General features: G+C 34.1%; 2 protein-coding genes across 2 annotated transcripts; one reads left to right on the forward strand and one right to left on the reverse strand.

Moving 5' to 3' along the window:
* Positions 1–4207: 4207 nt before the first annotated feature.
* Positions 4208–6980, reverse strand: LOC105132797 (3-hydroxy-3-methylglutaryl-coenzyme A reductase 1-like). Its single transcript, XM_011036490.1, has 4 exons — positions 5882–6980; positions 5455–5636; positions 4999–5345; positions 4208–4857 (listed from the first exon to the last, which is right to left on the reverse strand). The coding sequence occupies exons 1-4, from the start codon at positions 6874–6876 to the stop codon at positions 4615–4617; spliced, it is 1767 nt and encodes a 588-aa protein (XP_011034792.1). The 5' UTR covers positions 6877–6980; the 3' UTR covers positions 4208–4614.
* A 3477-nt stretch (positions 6981–10457) lies between these two features.
* LOC105132798 (cinnamoyl-CoA reductase 2-like) lies at positions 10458–12874 on the forward strand. The gene is made up of 6 exons (XM_011036491.1): positions 10458–10700; positions 11014–11183; positions 11273–11458; positions 11619–11781; positions 12294–12483; positions 12658–12874. Exons 1-6 carry the CDS (start codon positions 10583–10585, stop codon positions 12788–12790), a joined length of 960 nt encoding a protein of 319 aa, XP_011034793.1. The 5' UTR covers positions 10458–10582; the 3' UTR covers positions 12791–12874.
* The last annotated feature ends 724 nt before the right edge of the window (positions 12875–13598 follow it).

Raw genomic sequence — 13598 nt, forward strand, 5'->3', positions numbered from 1 at the left:
AATTTTATTATTTAATATTAAATTAATTAAAAATTATTTTTTCAAAGCAATAATAATAGATATCATATATTTAACCCAGCTAGCAAGTTGTGTGTGTGCGTGTGTAAATGAGGATGGCGATAGATTTCAACAAACAAAAAGACACATACTTACAAACCAGTTTCAAGCATGTTATTGGCTCTGTTGATTCGGACAATAACTCCCTATATGCCTCTTGTGATTATTATAACTGCTATTAATTGATTTATAACATGCATGCTACTCTAATATTTATATAAACTTATAAAAAAATAATTTCAAATAAATTATAAAAATCAACTCAAAATTAATCAAATATTAAATAAAAAAATTAATAAAAAATCATATAAAATAAGACAAATAATATTTTTTATAAAAAAAATTTAATAACATGTTATCTCTGGTTCATCTCTAACTAATTTAGATAACCAGAAAACTATATCTCTAACTCCTTCAACCAAAAAAAAACTTATTTATTACCATTGTTTTGGACAAAAATACTAAAGAAATATCTTAATAAATTCATTTATAACATTAAATTAACATAAAATAATTTTAAAAATAAGAACTCAACCCAGATTCAAAAACTTTGTGAATCTAGCTCGATATACTTTTTCAGCTATATATATTATTGTTGCTGCTGCTGCTGTAGGAAGAATTAATTATGGTGCAGATGATGCTGACGAGGACGCTAATGTTGAGAATGATTATGACATTAACAAGGATGAGAATGGGGACGAGGGACCTATGAAGAACCCTTAGCTCAACAATTAATTCATTAATTATAAACCTCCTGTACCTCACAAGAACGGTTCTTCGTGATACTAGAAATTGACTATTGGTATACATACAGGACAAAAGCATATTGTCTATCCATCAAGTCTTAAATCCTCTCCCTGCTATCGTTTTAATCATGAAGTGCATAATATTTAACACACACACACACACGCGCGCGCGGCGTATTAGTTCCTCATGGCAGTATAATTATATCATTTTAAATATACCTATGTATTAATGATGATCATTTTCATAAAAAGTAGCTGTTCCAGTATATCCATGTCTGCGGATAAAATGAGAAAAAGAAAAGGCTTCGTTGTTCACATGCAGAGAAAAACCCCGGTTTTTTATTATATCAGATATTAGTGGGCTAAAAGCCTATATAGTACCCAGAGCCAATACCGTTGGAATTGCACTCTTGCTAAGATGGGATTTAAAGGCTTACGCAGCTTATCTTGGCCCACAATCCACAGCCCATTGGGCTCATTGCAGGACCACCTCTTTCTTAATAATGTCAAGTTTTAAGGATTTAGTGGTAAGGTTAGTTAATCCGAGAGATTGGATGTTTTAACGAAAAGTTGTGATGATAAACTTGAGTTTGTTGAGGATAATTTGATGGGAACAATAAATTGTATTATTTGCACGAATTGAGAGCGAAACTCCCAACGCCACTACACTATTCTTTACTAAAATAAAACAGATACAGGTCCCTACATGTTTTAATATTCAATATATATATATATTAAAGGTTTTTTATAGGGGAAAAGGCACACATCCTGTCAACAAAGCAAGCTTCAAATTAATTTATTTCAGTGATACTGTCGTGCTTGCAGCTAATGTGTAACTATCGGAAAAGCATTTCAGTTTGAACGACATGAACTAAAATCAGAAGAAACATTTTGTCACCCATTTTTCTCAAGAAGGAAGAAAAGGAAAACGTGTAAAATTCAAATAAATCTTATTGAGAAGTTTTGCAATTTTCTTTCTTCTCACGTTTTTTGTCCCCGTTGATAGAGAATGATGGATCCATGTCTATTCTTAATCAAAATGAAGACTTGTAGAGAAGTTTAGTGGCTATGATTATAGTAAGAAGGATCAACCAAACGTTTGATTACCTTGTTGAAACGAAGCGACATATCAACCAACCATCTCAAACCCTTGAAAAATGAGGGTGGCTCTACTGATTTTAACTTCAAATTTGTCCTCCTTGATGAAACCTCTTCTTCCACATAATTATAACCCCTTCTCTCCATGCGCATGTCACAGAATGCGTGACGTGGATGCATTTAAAGCTTCTGGGTCAGCGTATGTGGCTGTGAAACATCGTTGGAGAGAATACCAGTGTTCCTCTGTTTTATCGAGGAGATGCACGTGGAAAACCCTGAATCTTCCTCCATGCTGGACATGGCTGCTGTCAATGATCTCCTCCATAGAGATACAGTACGGTTATCTCGTTCTCGGAGGTAATGGGATTTCATTAGCTCTAAGAATCCTAGTGCAGGGATTGTGTGTTAAATTTGTTGTGCTACATAGTGAGTGCAAGTAGTAAACTTTCTGGTCAGGATTTCTACTTGTACAAGGTCCTGTTATTCTCGTTGCAGGACAAGCTCTCAGACTAGCATGGAGAGCTTCTCTTGAGCAATTAAGAGGTGTTTGTTTGGTGAAAAATGATTTTTTAAAAATGATTTTTTAAATTTTTTTATATTTATTTATTATTAAAAAAGTTGATCAACAAAAAAACATTTTCTAGTTAAAAGAAAATTTGACTTGATTTTCAGAAAAGTGTTTTTCGAAAAAATTTATGTGGAAAATATTTTTCAAAAATTATGAAAAATTTAGAAATATTATATTATTTGTTGATTATATCAAATTTGATTCTCAAAAATTTTGATTGCAATATATATTTTATTTTGAATATTTATTTTTCAATTTCATTACTTAGAATTTAATTTTTATATTAAACTTTGATCCTCATTTTTATAATTGTTATTTGCTTTTCCCTTATTATTTTTTAATTGAAATTTTTTTATTTATCAAATTTGATCTTCATTCTTTTGATTACTATTTATTTTATTTGAAATAATTTATGAAATGGTTATTATTATTATTTTAATTTCTTTATCTTTTAATTTTTTTTATTTGTTAGATTTGATATCTATTATTTTTATTATTATTTATTTTATTTGAGATAAATTATTAAATTATATTTTTTTTCAATTTCATTCTCATCCAACTTTTTAATTTGTAAGATTTGTTCCTTATTATTTTAATAAATTTTAAAAAAAAATATTAATAAGTTATTTTCCAACTTATTTTTCATGACATAATCAAACACTGAAAAGTGTTTTTCAATTTATTTTTCATTACACCACCAAATATCAGAAAATAATTTACTTTATCAAAATTTACTTTTCAGGAAAAAAAAATACTTTCCATCAAACAAATAAAGTCTAAATGTCTAACTAAGTTAAAATATCCTGTAATATTCATTATCTTCCTCGTGAAAGATCCCTTAATTTGAAGCTTATTCAGCAGACCAGTAAACATCCCTTTGTGTTCTTATTCTAGTCTCAAGGTGGAATCATGCTAAAATGAAGTAAACAGTTCCAAAAAACCCTATTTTCTAAGCATGTGCTCCATCCTTAAGTGGTCACCGAAAACCACTTCAGATAAACTAAACCTATCTCCAAAATTTGCTAAATAGTTTCAGTATGAAGAAGGCAGCAAAGTATGATGATCCACTGGGTGTCAACCATAACAAACTAAACCCATTCAAACTTCAGGACTTCCATGCCTAGACGTCACACAATACCCGATTCTGAAACATGGAATAAATGGAGAATTATCGAATCGCGAGTGCAAGAAAACAGTAGCAATGAACACCAAGGCAGCGCAGCAAAATACTTGAACACCCAGGAAAGCGAAAAAAGGAGACAGGACTAATTATCAAGTTTACCAATTTCACTTTGCTGTTTATGGGGAAACAGAAACCCCTATTTTCGACCAATCATAAGGTTTGATGAAAGCCCTGTTCTTTTTATAACAAAACAGTAAATGCCACCATTGTTTTTTTTTATTTACTGTTTTAGATTAACATGAATATTCATACCAGCTTCCGTATACTTCTATAAAGTTAACGATCATACTCTAATGTTTACTAATAAGGAAATGCACAAGGCTCAAATTAGGAAAAGAATCGAGAACCCTCTAAAAGCAACTCTTGACTGATTACAAGCCACGAATATAACGTCTCCCTCTAGACAACTTCATGTTTTTTTTAAATTATTTTTTAATATTTTTAGATTATTTTAATGTTTTAATATAGAAAATAATTTTTTTAAAAAAATTAATATATTTCTAAAAAAGATTTTAAAATACAATAATAAAAAATCATTCCCACATCTTGGTAATAAAATGAAAAGTAAAAACATTTCCACAACTTCAATCACTCATGAGACACTCTGGTCCCCAACTCCAAACACAAGAATTGTCTATCAAGTATTAACAACTAGGAGTAGAGAGGAAAGGACTAGAAACATTCACAACAAGACAGAAACATATACTAGGGTCGGAAGAATCACTCGCCCACATGTGATCAGAGGATACAGCCATGTTTGCAGAGAGAGCGGAGGGAGGAGCACAAAGCACGATTATCCATGTTCTCATTCCTCCCCCCCACTTCATACAATAGCACCTTTACACCAGTGCAAGCTAATCAAATCTCACATGGTACCGATAGCCCTGATTTTTTTTCCTACCACCCCATTTTCTCTCTCTTTTATTTCCCTTACATCATTGCGGGACCACGCTGCCTTCTCACTAAGATGCAGCTTTGGATATGTCTTTGCTCGATCTGTTGTATTTCATGTGACTCTTGACAAGCTGCCCTTGTGCAATGGCAGCCATTAGAGAGAGCTCTCCGGCTAAAACTGAACCAGCTACTATGGTAGCCAAGAGTCTTGAGTTTGAGCCAGGTGACTCTTTGCTTGCACCCTTTACACCAAGTAGATTCAGGCAGGCGGATTGCGATGCAAGTTGAGTTCCACCTCCAACTGTACCCACCTGATAGAAACACAAATTCTGTCGGCTTAAATCATCGAATACCAAATAAAGAACTCCGATAATGAAGGATCATAACTAATAGTTTGCATCATTAAATAAATAAATCTGCCGACAGTGTCATAACATGAGTAGTTTAACTACCTCAATGCTAGGCATTGTCACAGAGATGTGAAGATCCTTTCCGTTGTTAACAGCTTCCATCATGGTAATGCAGTGAGAACTCTCAATATTCTGTGCTGGATCCTGGCCAGTGGCTATGAAGATTGCGGAGACAATATTGCTGGCATGGGCATTAAATCCACCAAGAGCACCAGCAACAGCAGAACCAGCAAGATTCTTGAGCATGTTGAGCTCCACAAGGGAAGCAACACTTGTTTTCAACACCTTCTTGACTATCTCGTCCCTGATAATTGCCTCACAAACAACCGATTTCCCACGTCCTTCAATCCAGTTTACAGCCGCAGGTTTCTTGTCCGAACAAAAATTACCTACCCAATTGTGAAACATAAAAACCACATGAACTTCTATAGACAACAAGAAGACAATTAAACCTTAGTTGGTCTTATGAGTGTAGTTAAGAAGAGCAGAGTAAATTACCAGAAATGCCAATAACTTCCATGTCATGGAAATCATTCTGAAGGAAATCAAGCACATTCTGAACCCCTTTAGAGACCATGTTCATCCCCATTGCATCCCCTGTACTACATTTAAATCGCATATAAAGATTCTTCCCAGCCATAGAGCATTTAATTCCTTGAAGCCTCGCAAACCTACTCGACCTGCAACCATCAATTATAGTAATATAAGGTAACTGTCAGAAATGGAAATCCAACCCTTTCCACAGCTATCCTATCTATCCCTTTTATAACAACCACCATAATTCCTCTTCTTAACTAAACGATGCAGCCGCATACAATATCTGGAAAATCCTCACCACCACAAATACATGTACAGTATATAGCCATCAACATCAAAAAAAATCTAAAACACTCAGACAGAAATAGAGAATCTAATGAAAACTGACCTGTTAAAAACAATGGACAAAGTATCAAAGTTATCAGGATCCTCCAAGAACAACTTCAATTCCGAGGCTCGTTTCGCCGTCTCGAATCTAACAACAGGAGCCCTAGTCATCCCATCTGCCAACACAACACTAGTAGCCCCACCGGAAGCGTACATTGCCTTACACCCTCTGTTCGTACTTGCAACCAAACAACCCTCTGTCGTTGCCATTGGGACCATATACTCCATCCCATTCAGCAACAAAGGGCCGGCAATCCCCACCGGAATCTGGACGTAGCCCACCGGCATTTCGCAGCACTGTCCTAAAATTGAATCATAATCAAATCCTTGAATAGGTAGACCCTCTAGAGATCTCCCAGTTGTCCTCTGCAACGCCTCCCGTCGAATCACAGCTGCACGTTTACAATCACCAAGCTTTGATTCAAGCGAATAAGAAGGCAATGTTCCTTCTGTGACGGATTTAACGATTTCTTCATCTTCCACGGAGGCTAAAGGTGTAATTATTGGCTCAGGATTGGGTACTTTGGAAATGGGAGGGACGTTTGCGGGCGGAGGGCAAGTAACCAGACGGTGATCTTCATTGATGAGGCAGTTAGGATTGTCGGTATCTTCCAAATCCCACGCGTCGTGAGAAGGGCGAGTGATGAATGATTGAACAAAATCGATTCCAAAAAATCCTAAAAGGTAAATAAAGGAAGCCATTAGAGAAACAATGGCGGCGATTTCGGGGAAAGTAACGACATGGAGTGGCGTAGAGTCACGGATCTTGTCACGCCACCGGTGGAGGAGGTAGTAGGCTACGGAGAAGAAAAGCGTGAAGAAAATGGCGTTTGTCAGGTAGAGAGGGAGGGGAAGCGCGTCTGATGCTTTCGGTGTCGGTGATGGAGAGCGGTTGTCGACGGAAGGAGCAAGTCGCTTCTGGTGATGGTGCAGAGGACCGCCGTCGTTAGAGGACCTGGTGCGTGATGATTTAGGTGGCAGGCGGCGGGAGTCCATCCGTATATTCCGGCGGATAAATTTAAACTGAGTTTTGCTTTCGTGGAAGTTTATGCGTCCGGTTATAGCACGCGTATCGGCTGTACTGAGAGCAAATTGAGGGCATCAGGAGAGAAATTTATAAGGGAAGCGTGTGACGACACGTGTGGTGCCTGTGACGTGTCTAACTGTTAATTGTTTCTTTGTTGCCTCCCGTTCGCTAGTTATGAGGAGCATCTCTTTGTTTTTACAGCAAAGAAAATATAAATATTATAATTACTTATGAACTAAGGGTAAAATTAGAGGTTAGTAAATAGGTGAAATAGATTATATTTTTTTTATTTTTAAAAATTAAATTTTAAAACCACCATTCAAAGAATTTATTCTTTAGAATCATTCTAAGAAAATAATTAACTAAATTTAATTAACACACGAATAAATATAAAAATATTTTGATTAAGTAATAAAAAATTTGTAAGATTTTATTATGGTTACTAAAATCATTATATAATAATGTAAATGTAAAAAGAACTACTGTAATATATCTTTGATGGCCAAGAAAGCTGATTTATGTAAAAATTTTATTTTACTTATTTTATTTTATTTTTTTATTGGTCGCACAAAACCTTAATGATGATTATCAATATTATTGTAAAAATTTTAATAAAATAAATCTAAAAATACCAAAAAAAGCTTATTAAAACTAAAATAAACCACGTGAACTGTTTAAAAATAAATGAGTCACACGCTATCTTTAAATGATTTATAAAATTTATACCGGTCATAATTAATATTCTTATTTGAAGTTGTTGGATTTAACCAAACCAGGTATTTTTGGTAATTTGATTTTATCATCTCGGAAGTTTCATTATAACTATGTGATATCTTTCTTTTTATCTCCTTTCTTTTCAATGAAATTTGTATTAGAATATTTAACAATTTATGACAATTGTTATGCATAAAAGGAAGAGCCATGCATTTTTTATTTTTCTAAATATTTTAGTAAGTGTGTTGGTGCTGTTATTATTTTTTATTTATTTATATGGGGTGTTCGGGTCAGCTTGCACGTACCATGATTAATTTTTATGGCCCACTAAATACCCTGTAAATTTAGTAGACATGTAAAGTATCGCGGGAATCACAAACATGCATGCCAGAGCTCGAAGTCGGATAGGAGATAAACTCAAGCACTGAAATACTTATTATTATTATTATTATTATTATTATTAGTAATGTGCTGGATTTCTTTAAAAAAAAAAAAAGTGTCGGCTGGTTGGGCTCCGACAGATTGTAATCATTGCTGGACTTGGTGCTTTGCTTGTGGATTCATAAAAAATAACGATAATAATAATAATAATAATAATCCCCCGCGGCTCACGTGAGATCCAGGCAGGCACCTGTTTCTCTGAAACATTATACATACTTCAATTATATGACTAACATGTCTTCTGTTCATCGCTGAGGTGGATGATCAATTACTGGTTGGCTCTCACCTGCATGTATAGTTTTCCAATCCAACAGGAGCACTTTGAAAAAAATATTTAGGCATCATTCAATTTACAACTCATAAAAATGAGGTACTTTTATATTGATCTAATTAGATTTAAATTAAATTTGATCAAGTTAACCACATCATTATAAATTTGATCAAATCAATGAGAATTTTAGGTTAATATATCATTTAATTTAACTAAAAATTCAATTTGAGTTAATTTTTGTATCTCAATTTTGTTAGATAATCCACTTAATCAAGCTAAAATCAATAACAATTGCTAACAATGTCTATATCAAATAGAAAAGGCCTAACATGCTCATGAGTGATGGTCATATATGATAGGATATACCGCATTTAAGATTATAAATGAAAAAATTAGTTGTTAATCTCTATAATGAACTCGGAATTAACAAGCTTAAAAAATTATTTCGAAAACCAAAAGACCATGGTTTTAAGCAATGTGTCGAGGACCAACTAAAAGAATGATCTGCCTATAGATTATATTCTCCTCGCATCCTTTTATGTATATATAAAAGTCATTTAAGTACGTATGGAATTTTTTAAAAATATAATATTTATATTAAAAATTTATTTTCTATTAATAAATATATCAGATATATTTATTTCCCATCAACACATATATCAAAGATATTTTTTCATTAAAGTTATTAAAACAAAATTATATTTTAGTTTATCATCTCCATAAAAAAATAAAGACTCATGGGTTATAATTACATCATAAATCATTCAAATATGGTGTTTTGAATCTCTATTCCCTACTGCATATTTATTTTTAAGAAACTAATTAAGGATTAAATTGAAAAACAAAATAAATGAAGAAAAATGATATAAATAAAAAAGACAAAGACCAAAATTGAAAACAAAACAAAACAAAATAAAATTATAAAGAAAAAAAATAAAAAAATATAAAATAACAATCACAAAAATAAGATCTAGATTGAATAAAAATTAAATTAAATAAAATGTTAAGGAATGAAAATTACAAAAAAAAACTTCAAGAAGCATTAAAATCAAAACAAATAAAAATAAAAATAATAAAAATTAAATTCGAAATAAAATACAAATAAGAGGATATAACCAAATATCTAATAAAAAAACTTAGAAGATGTGCCTTATAACTGCCTCGCCGACACGCCTGCATAACAATAATTTGATGATAGGTACTCAATTGAACGGACCAAACCGCGTCTCAAGTAACTTGAATTACTGGCCAGGCACACTGCCACATGGCCCAACTAAAATCAGAAAACTATTAAAGGGCGTGGGAGCACATGTCTGAATTTACATAAATTAATTAAAACAATACCTTTAAAAGTATACGGTGTGAACATATATAATCATCAATAAATATGATTTAAGCAATTTCTATGATTTAATTCACATCCATGCCCAACACCCTCCGAACATCATAGTTAAAATAAGATGAGATACTCCCCACAGTTATGTGCAAAACGATGCAAAAGTTACTGGTTAGTTTTTGTTTCAGTAGTGTCTGCTTGTACTGGCAAGCTATGTTCTTTGTTATGATTCCCATTTATTTGTACTAGGTTGGTCCCGGCATGGCATCGTGGGTCTGCATTATTTTTTCTAGTAAAATATTTAGGTGTTGTAATAATTTATTCATGTTATTGTTCCGATTAACAAAATAATTTGAAATTTTGAATCACATGGAAAAAAAGAGAGACGAGAGAATGGAAATTAAAAGTGCCATCACAATTCCATCCCATTTATCATTCCCCGGTGCACTTAGGTTGCCAAGCTAGAAGATGACAAGCTGACAGTGTCCTGTAGTGTACGTTCCAGAACACAACAGAACATATTTTTTGTTGCTGTTGATGCATGTTGCCCTAATCTGGATTCCTTAATTGAATGCAAATAGAGCGTGGGTTTTTGTTCTTGAATAGTGTTGTCGTTGTAATGGCAGTTCGAACTTGTTGCTGTAAATTCGTGACGACTAAAATCTTGATATTATCACATCATCATCCAGCGGTTGTTGTTGGCTCTTTCGCAGAAAAGAATACAAGAATAACCGCTTGTTCTACTAGTTGCGGGCCCACTATCAGTAGCTGGAAAGCCAAAACACAGGAAAAAGACAACTCCTTATCAATAAATAAAGGAACACTAAAAGAACTTCTATTTTTGTGTGGCAGGCAATACACCAGGGCAGACAAGTTATAAACTAAAAGACTGATTGATTACGAAAGCTTGGAAATGGCAGGAGAGAAGGGGAGGATATGCGTGACAGGAGCTGGAGGTTTCTTGGGCTCTTGGCTCCTCAGGGTTCTTCTCTCTAAGAACTATCTTGTCCATGGAACCGTTAGAGACCCCGGTCGGTATCTACAAAACTCCTAGCTATTTATTTTCGTTCTCTGTTCTCGCTTCGGGTTACCTATATTGCTATGCCCCATTTTCATGTATTATTCAGATCTTTAAGCATTTAATCGACAATACCCAAATTTGTAATGGTTTTTAGTTACATGTCATTGATTCACTGATGGCCGCATTTTCAATATTTGCATCTGGATTCGGCAGATAGTTGTTGTCAAAAATCAAAGCTCAGCCTTTATCAAGTGGAAATATGGAATTGTTTTTTTTTTTTTTTAATGGTGCTTTAATGCAAATTTATTGACAATATCATGCAGCGGACGAGAAGTACGCTCACTTGAAAACCATTGACAAGGCATCTGAGAATCTGAAACTCTTTAAGGCAGATTTACTGGATTACAACTCTCTTTGTTCTGCTATCAAGGGATGTGAAGGAGTCTTTCATGTTGCCAGTCCTGTTCCCTCCACTACAGTACCAAACCCTGAGGCAAGCGTGCCTAATTAATTAGAGTGTTCAACTGATAGTGTGTTTGATGGTGATTGATTAAGAAATATGCCATCTTGTAATGACTTTAGGTAGAATTGATCGAACCTGCTGTAAAGGGCACATTGAATGTGCTCAGAGCATGTGATGAAGCTAAGGTTAAGCGAGTTGTTGTTGTGTCTTCTGTGGTTGCTGTGTGCATGAACCCAAGCTTGCCAAAGGGTCAAGTGATGGATGAGAATTGGTGGTCTGACAAGGAATACTGCAGAGCAACCAAGGTGATAAACTTGTTAGTTTTTAATGCAAATTTGGAAGTCCTGAGTTGAACATATTTTTCTGGTCTTACATTTTGTAATTCTATATCATGAGAGTTAATCCCACAGACGATTTAAGTTTTTCTATTTTTTGCTATTATCTTTGGTTCTATTTGTGCTCCAGAACTGGTATTGTCTGTCCAAGACAGAAGCAGAGAGTGAGGCGTGGGAATATGCAAAAAGAAGTGGACTTGATGTTGTAACAATTTGTCCTTCCCTCATCTTGGGGCCAATTCTGCCTTCTGCAGTCAGTGCAAGTAGCAAGGTTCTTATTAAACTCTTGAAAGGTAGCTATCCATACGATGCCCAGGTCACCTGGTTTTACCTGTGCATGTTAAATGTCATCTTTACTTACAAGTAATCCAAGGAATTTTTTTAGTGTACTTTTGATGATTTTTAACACTGAGATTATATATGAAAGTTAAGAGTATTAAATACTCATAATAAAATTGGTCCTTGATTCATTATTGTAGCTTTAACCTAAGCTGCGTCTGATTCAATTTTGTGCTGATGGCTGTGACCCTGTGGTTTGGACTCTGGACTTCCCAGACAGCTTGCCACATTTTGATCATACTTTAGTTTTTCATGCTTGGATAACTCAAACATTTAAACATTGCTGTTGTAGTCTGTAACAGTGGCTTATGGCTCTCTCAAGGCTAGTAACTTGAAACCCAGGTCAAAAATACAAATACTATTTGTTAGTTTAGCTTAGTTTAGTTTAGATATGGTTTGTTCTGAAGCAGAATTTTATGCCATCTTCTCATTGTTCACTGGTGTTCTGCACGAGATGCTAATGCAGAAGGGCACGAGTCATTGGAAAACAAGCTCCGAAATATAGTAGATGTTCGTGATGTTGCTGAAGCACTGCTTTTGGTATATGAGAAGCCAGAGGCAGAAGGTAGATATATATGCACGGCTCATGAAATCAGAACAGAGGATTTGGTGGAGAAATTGAGAAATATATATCCTAACTATAACTATCCTAAAAGGTAAGCAACTTTAAAGATCTTTTACTCATCCATCCATATTATTCAAGTTCAGTGCTATTCTACTCTGATTCTCTTGTTAGATGATACCACTCACTCACCCTTGCAAGGATTGATTTCCTTTTTATTTTTTGCCTGTTTTTGGCAATATGATTGCACATCTTCTTGCACTGGCAGCTTCACTGAAGAAGAGCAAGGAATGAATCTGAGTTCAGAAAAGTTACAGAGGCTAGGGTGGAGCTACCGGCCACTGGAGGAAACTCTCATTGATTCGGTGGAAAGCTATCAGAAAACTGGAATCTTGGATTAAACAAAATGGGCAGTTCATCTTATTCCCTTTTTCTTTTTCTTTTTTTCCAGTTAATAAATGCGATTTGCTAGCATGTTATGTCGATGATCCATGCTGATATCGTGACATGTATGGATTTTTTCCTTCCAGTTTGATCAAATCAGTATCATTGAAAATAACAAGACTAAGCTGTGCTTATCAAGAAATGGAAATCATGTTCATACAATTTCCTTTTTTAAAAAGTAGAAATGTATATGAGTCATAATTGTTAAACTTGGAGCGTTTTTGTTCGTCGACTACAAGAAATTAGAATCTAAAATATGAATTCTTAAGATTAAACTGGTTCGATAAAATTCTTAATGATTCATTAACTCTATTAAATTCTTAATCAAAATCTGATCAGTTTAATAGTCAACGCAGCAGCACTGATTTGATAAAACACAGTCCACTTGCAATCCACTTTCAAATCGAATTCGGCGATTATGATAGGGGCAATGAAGTCAACCAACTCTTCAAGAACACTCATTCCATCATCTAGGAAGAGCACAGAAATTCCATCCATTAGCGTGTATCGCGAAATGAAAGGGTTCATCACAGAATATTAAAGAACAAAGTGGGAATATATTTAACCTCTATGGTTTTAGCCCCTTGGATCTATTTGAATATCCTTAGAACATTACATGTGATGAGTTTAGGTGTTTGCTGTATGGTGACTATTAAATATTAAAATATTATTTTTGATATCATAACATTAAAATAATTTAAAAACATTTTTTTTAAAAAAAATTAATCTAACGCCTTTTCAAGCCCAAAATAATCCTAAAAAACA

This window comes from Populus euphratica, unplaced genomic scaffold (genome assembly GCF_000495115.2).
Source record: "Populus euphratica unplaced genomic scaffold, PopEup_1.0 scaffold68.1, whole genome shotgun sequence".
Classification (NCBI taxonomy): domain Eukaryota; kingdom Viridiplantae; phylum Streptophyta; class Magnoliopsida; order Malpighiales; family Salicaceae; genus Populus; species Populus euphratica.

What these genes read in the sequence shown, in the direction of transcription:
- LOC105132797 (XM_011036490.1), bottom strand. Translation starts at nt 6,876, where the DNA reads ATGGACTCCCGCCGCCTGCCACCTAAATCATCACGCACCAGGTCCTCT. An exon ending in GGAAGTTATTGGCATTTCTG is followed by an intron (nt 5,346 to 5,454) that starts GTAATTTACTCT and finishes ACAATTGGGTAG; the next exon opens with GTAATTTTTGTTCGGACAAG. An exon ending in TGACAATGCCTAGCATTGAG is followed by an intron (nt 4,858 to 4,998) that starts GTAGTTAAACTA and finishes TGTTTCTATCAG; the next exon opens with GTGGGTACAGTTGGAGGTGG.
- LOC105132798 (XM_011036491.1), top strand. Translation starts at nt 10,583, where the DNA reads ATGGCAGGAGAGAAGGGGAGGATATGCGTGACAGGAGCTGGAGGTTTC. An exon ending in TGGAACCGTTAGAGACCCCG is followed by an intron (nt 10,701 to 11,013) that starts GTCGGTATCTAC and finishes AATATCATGCAG; the next exon opens with CGGACGAGAAGTACGCTCAC. An exon ending in TCTTATTAAACTCTTGAAAG is followed by an intron (nt 11,782 to 12,293) that starts GTAGCTATCCAT and finishes ATGCTAATGCAG; the next exon opens with AAGGGCACGAGTCATTGGAA.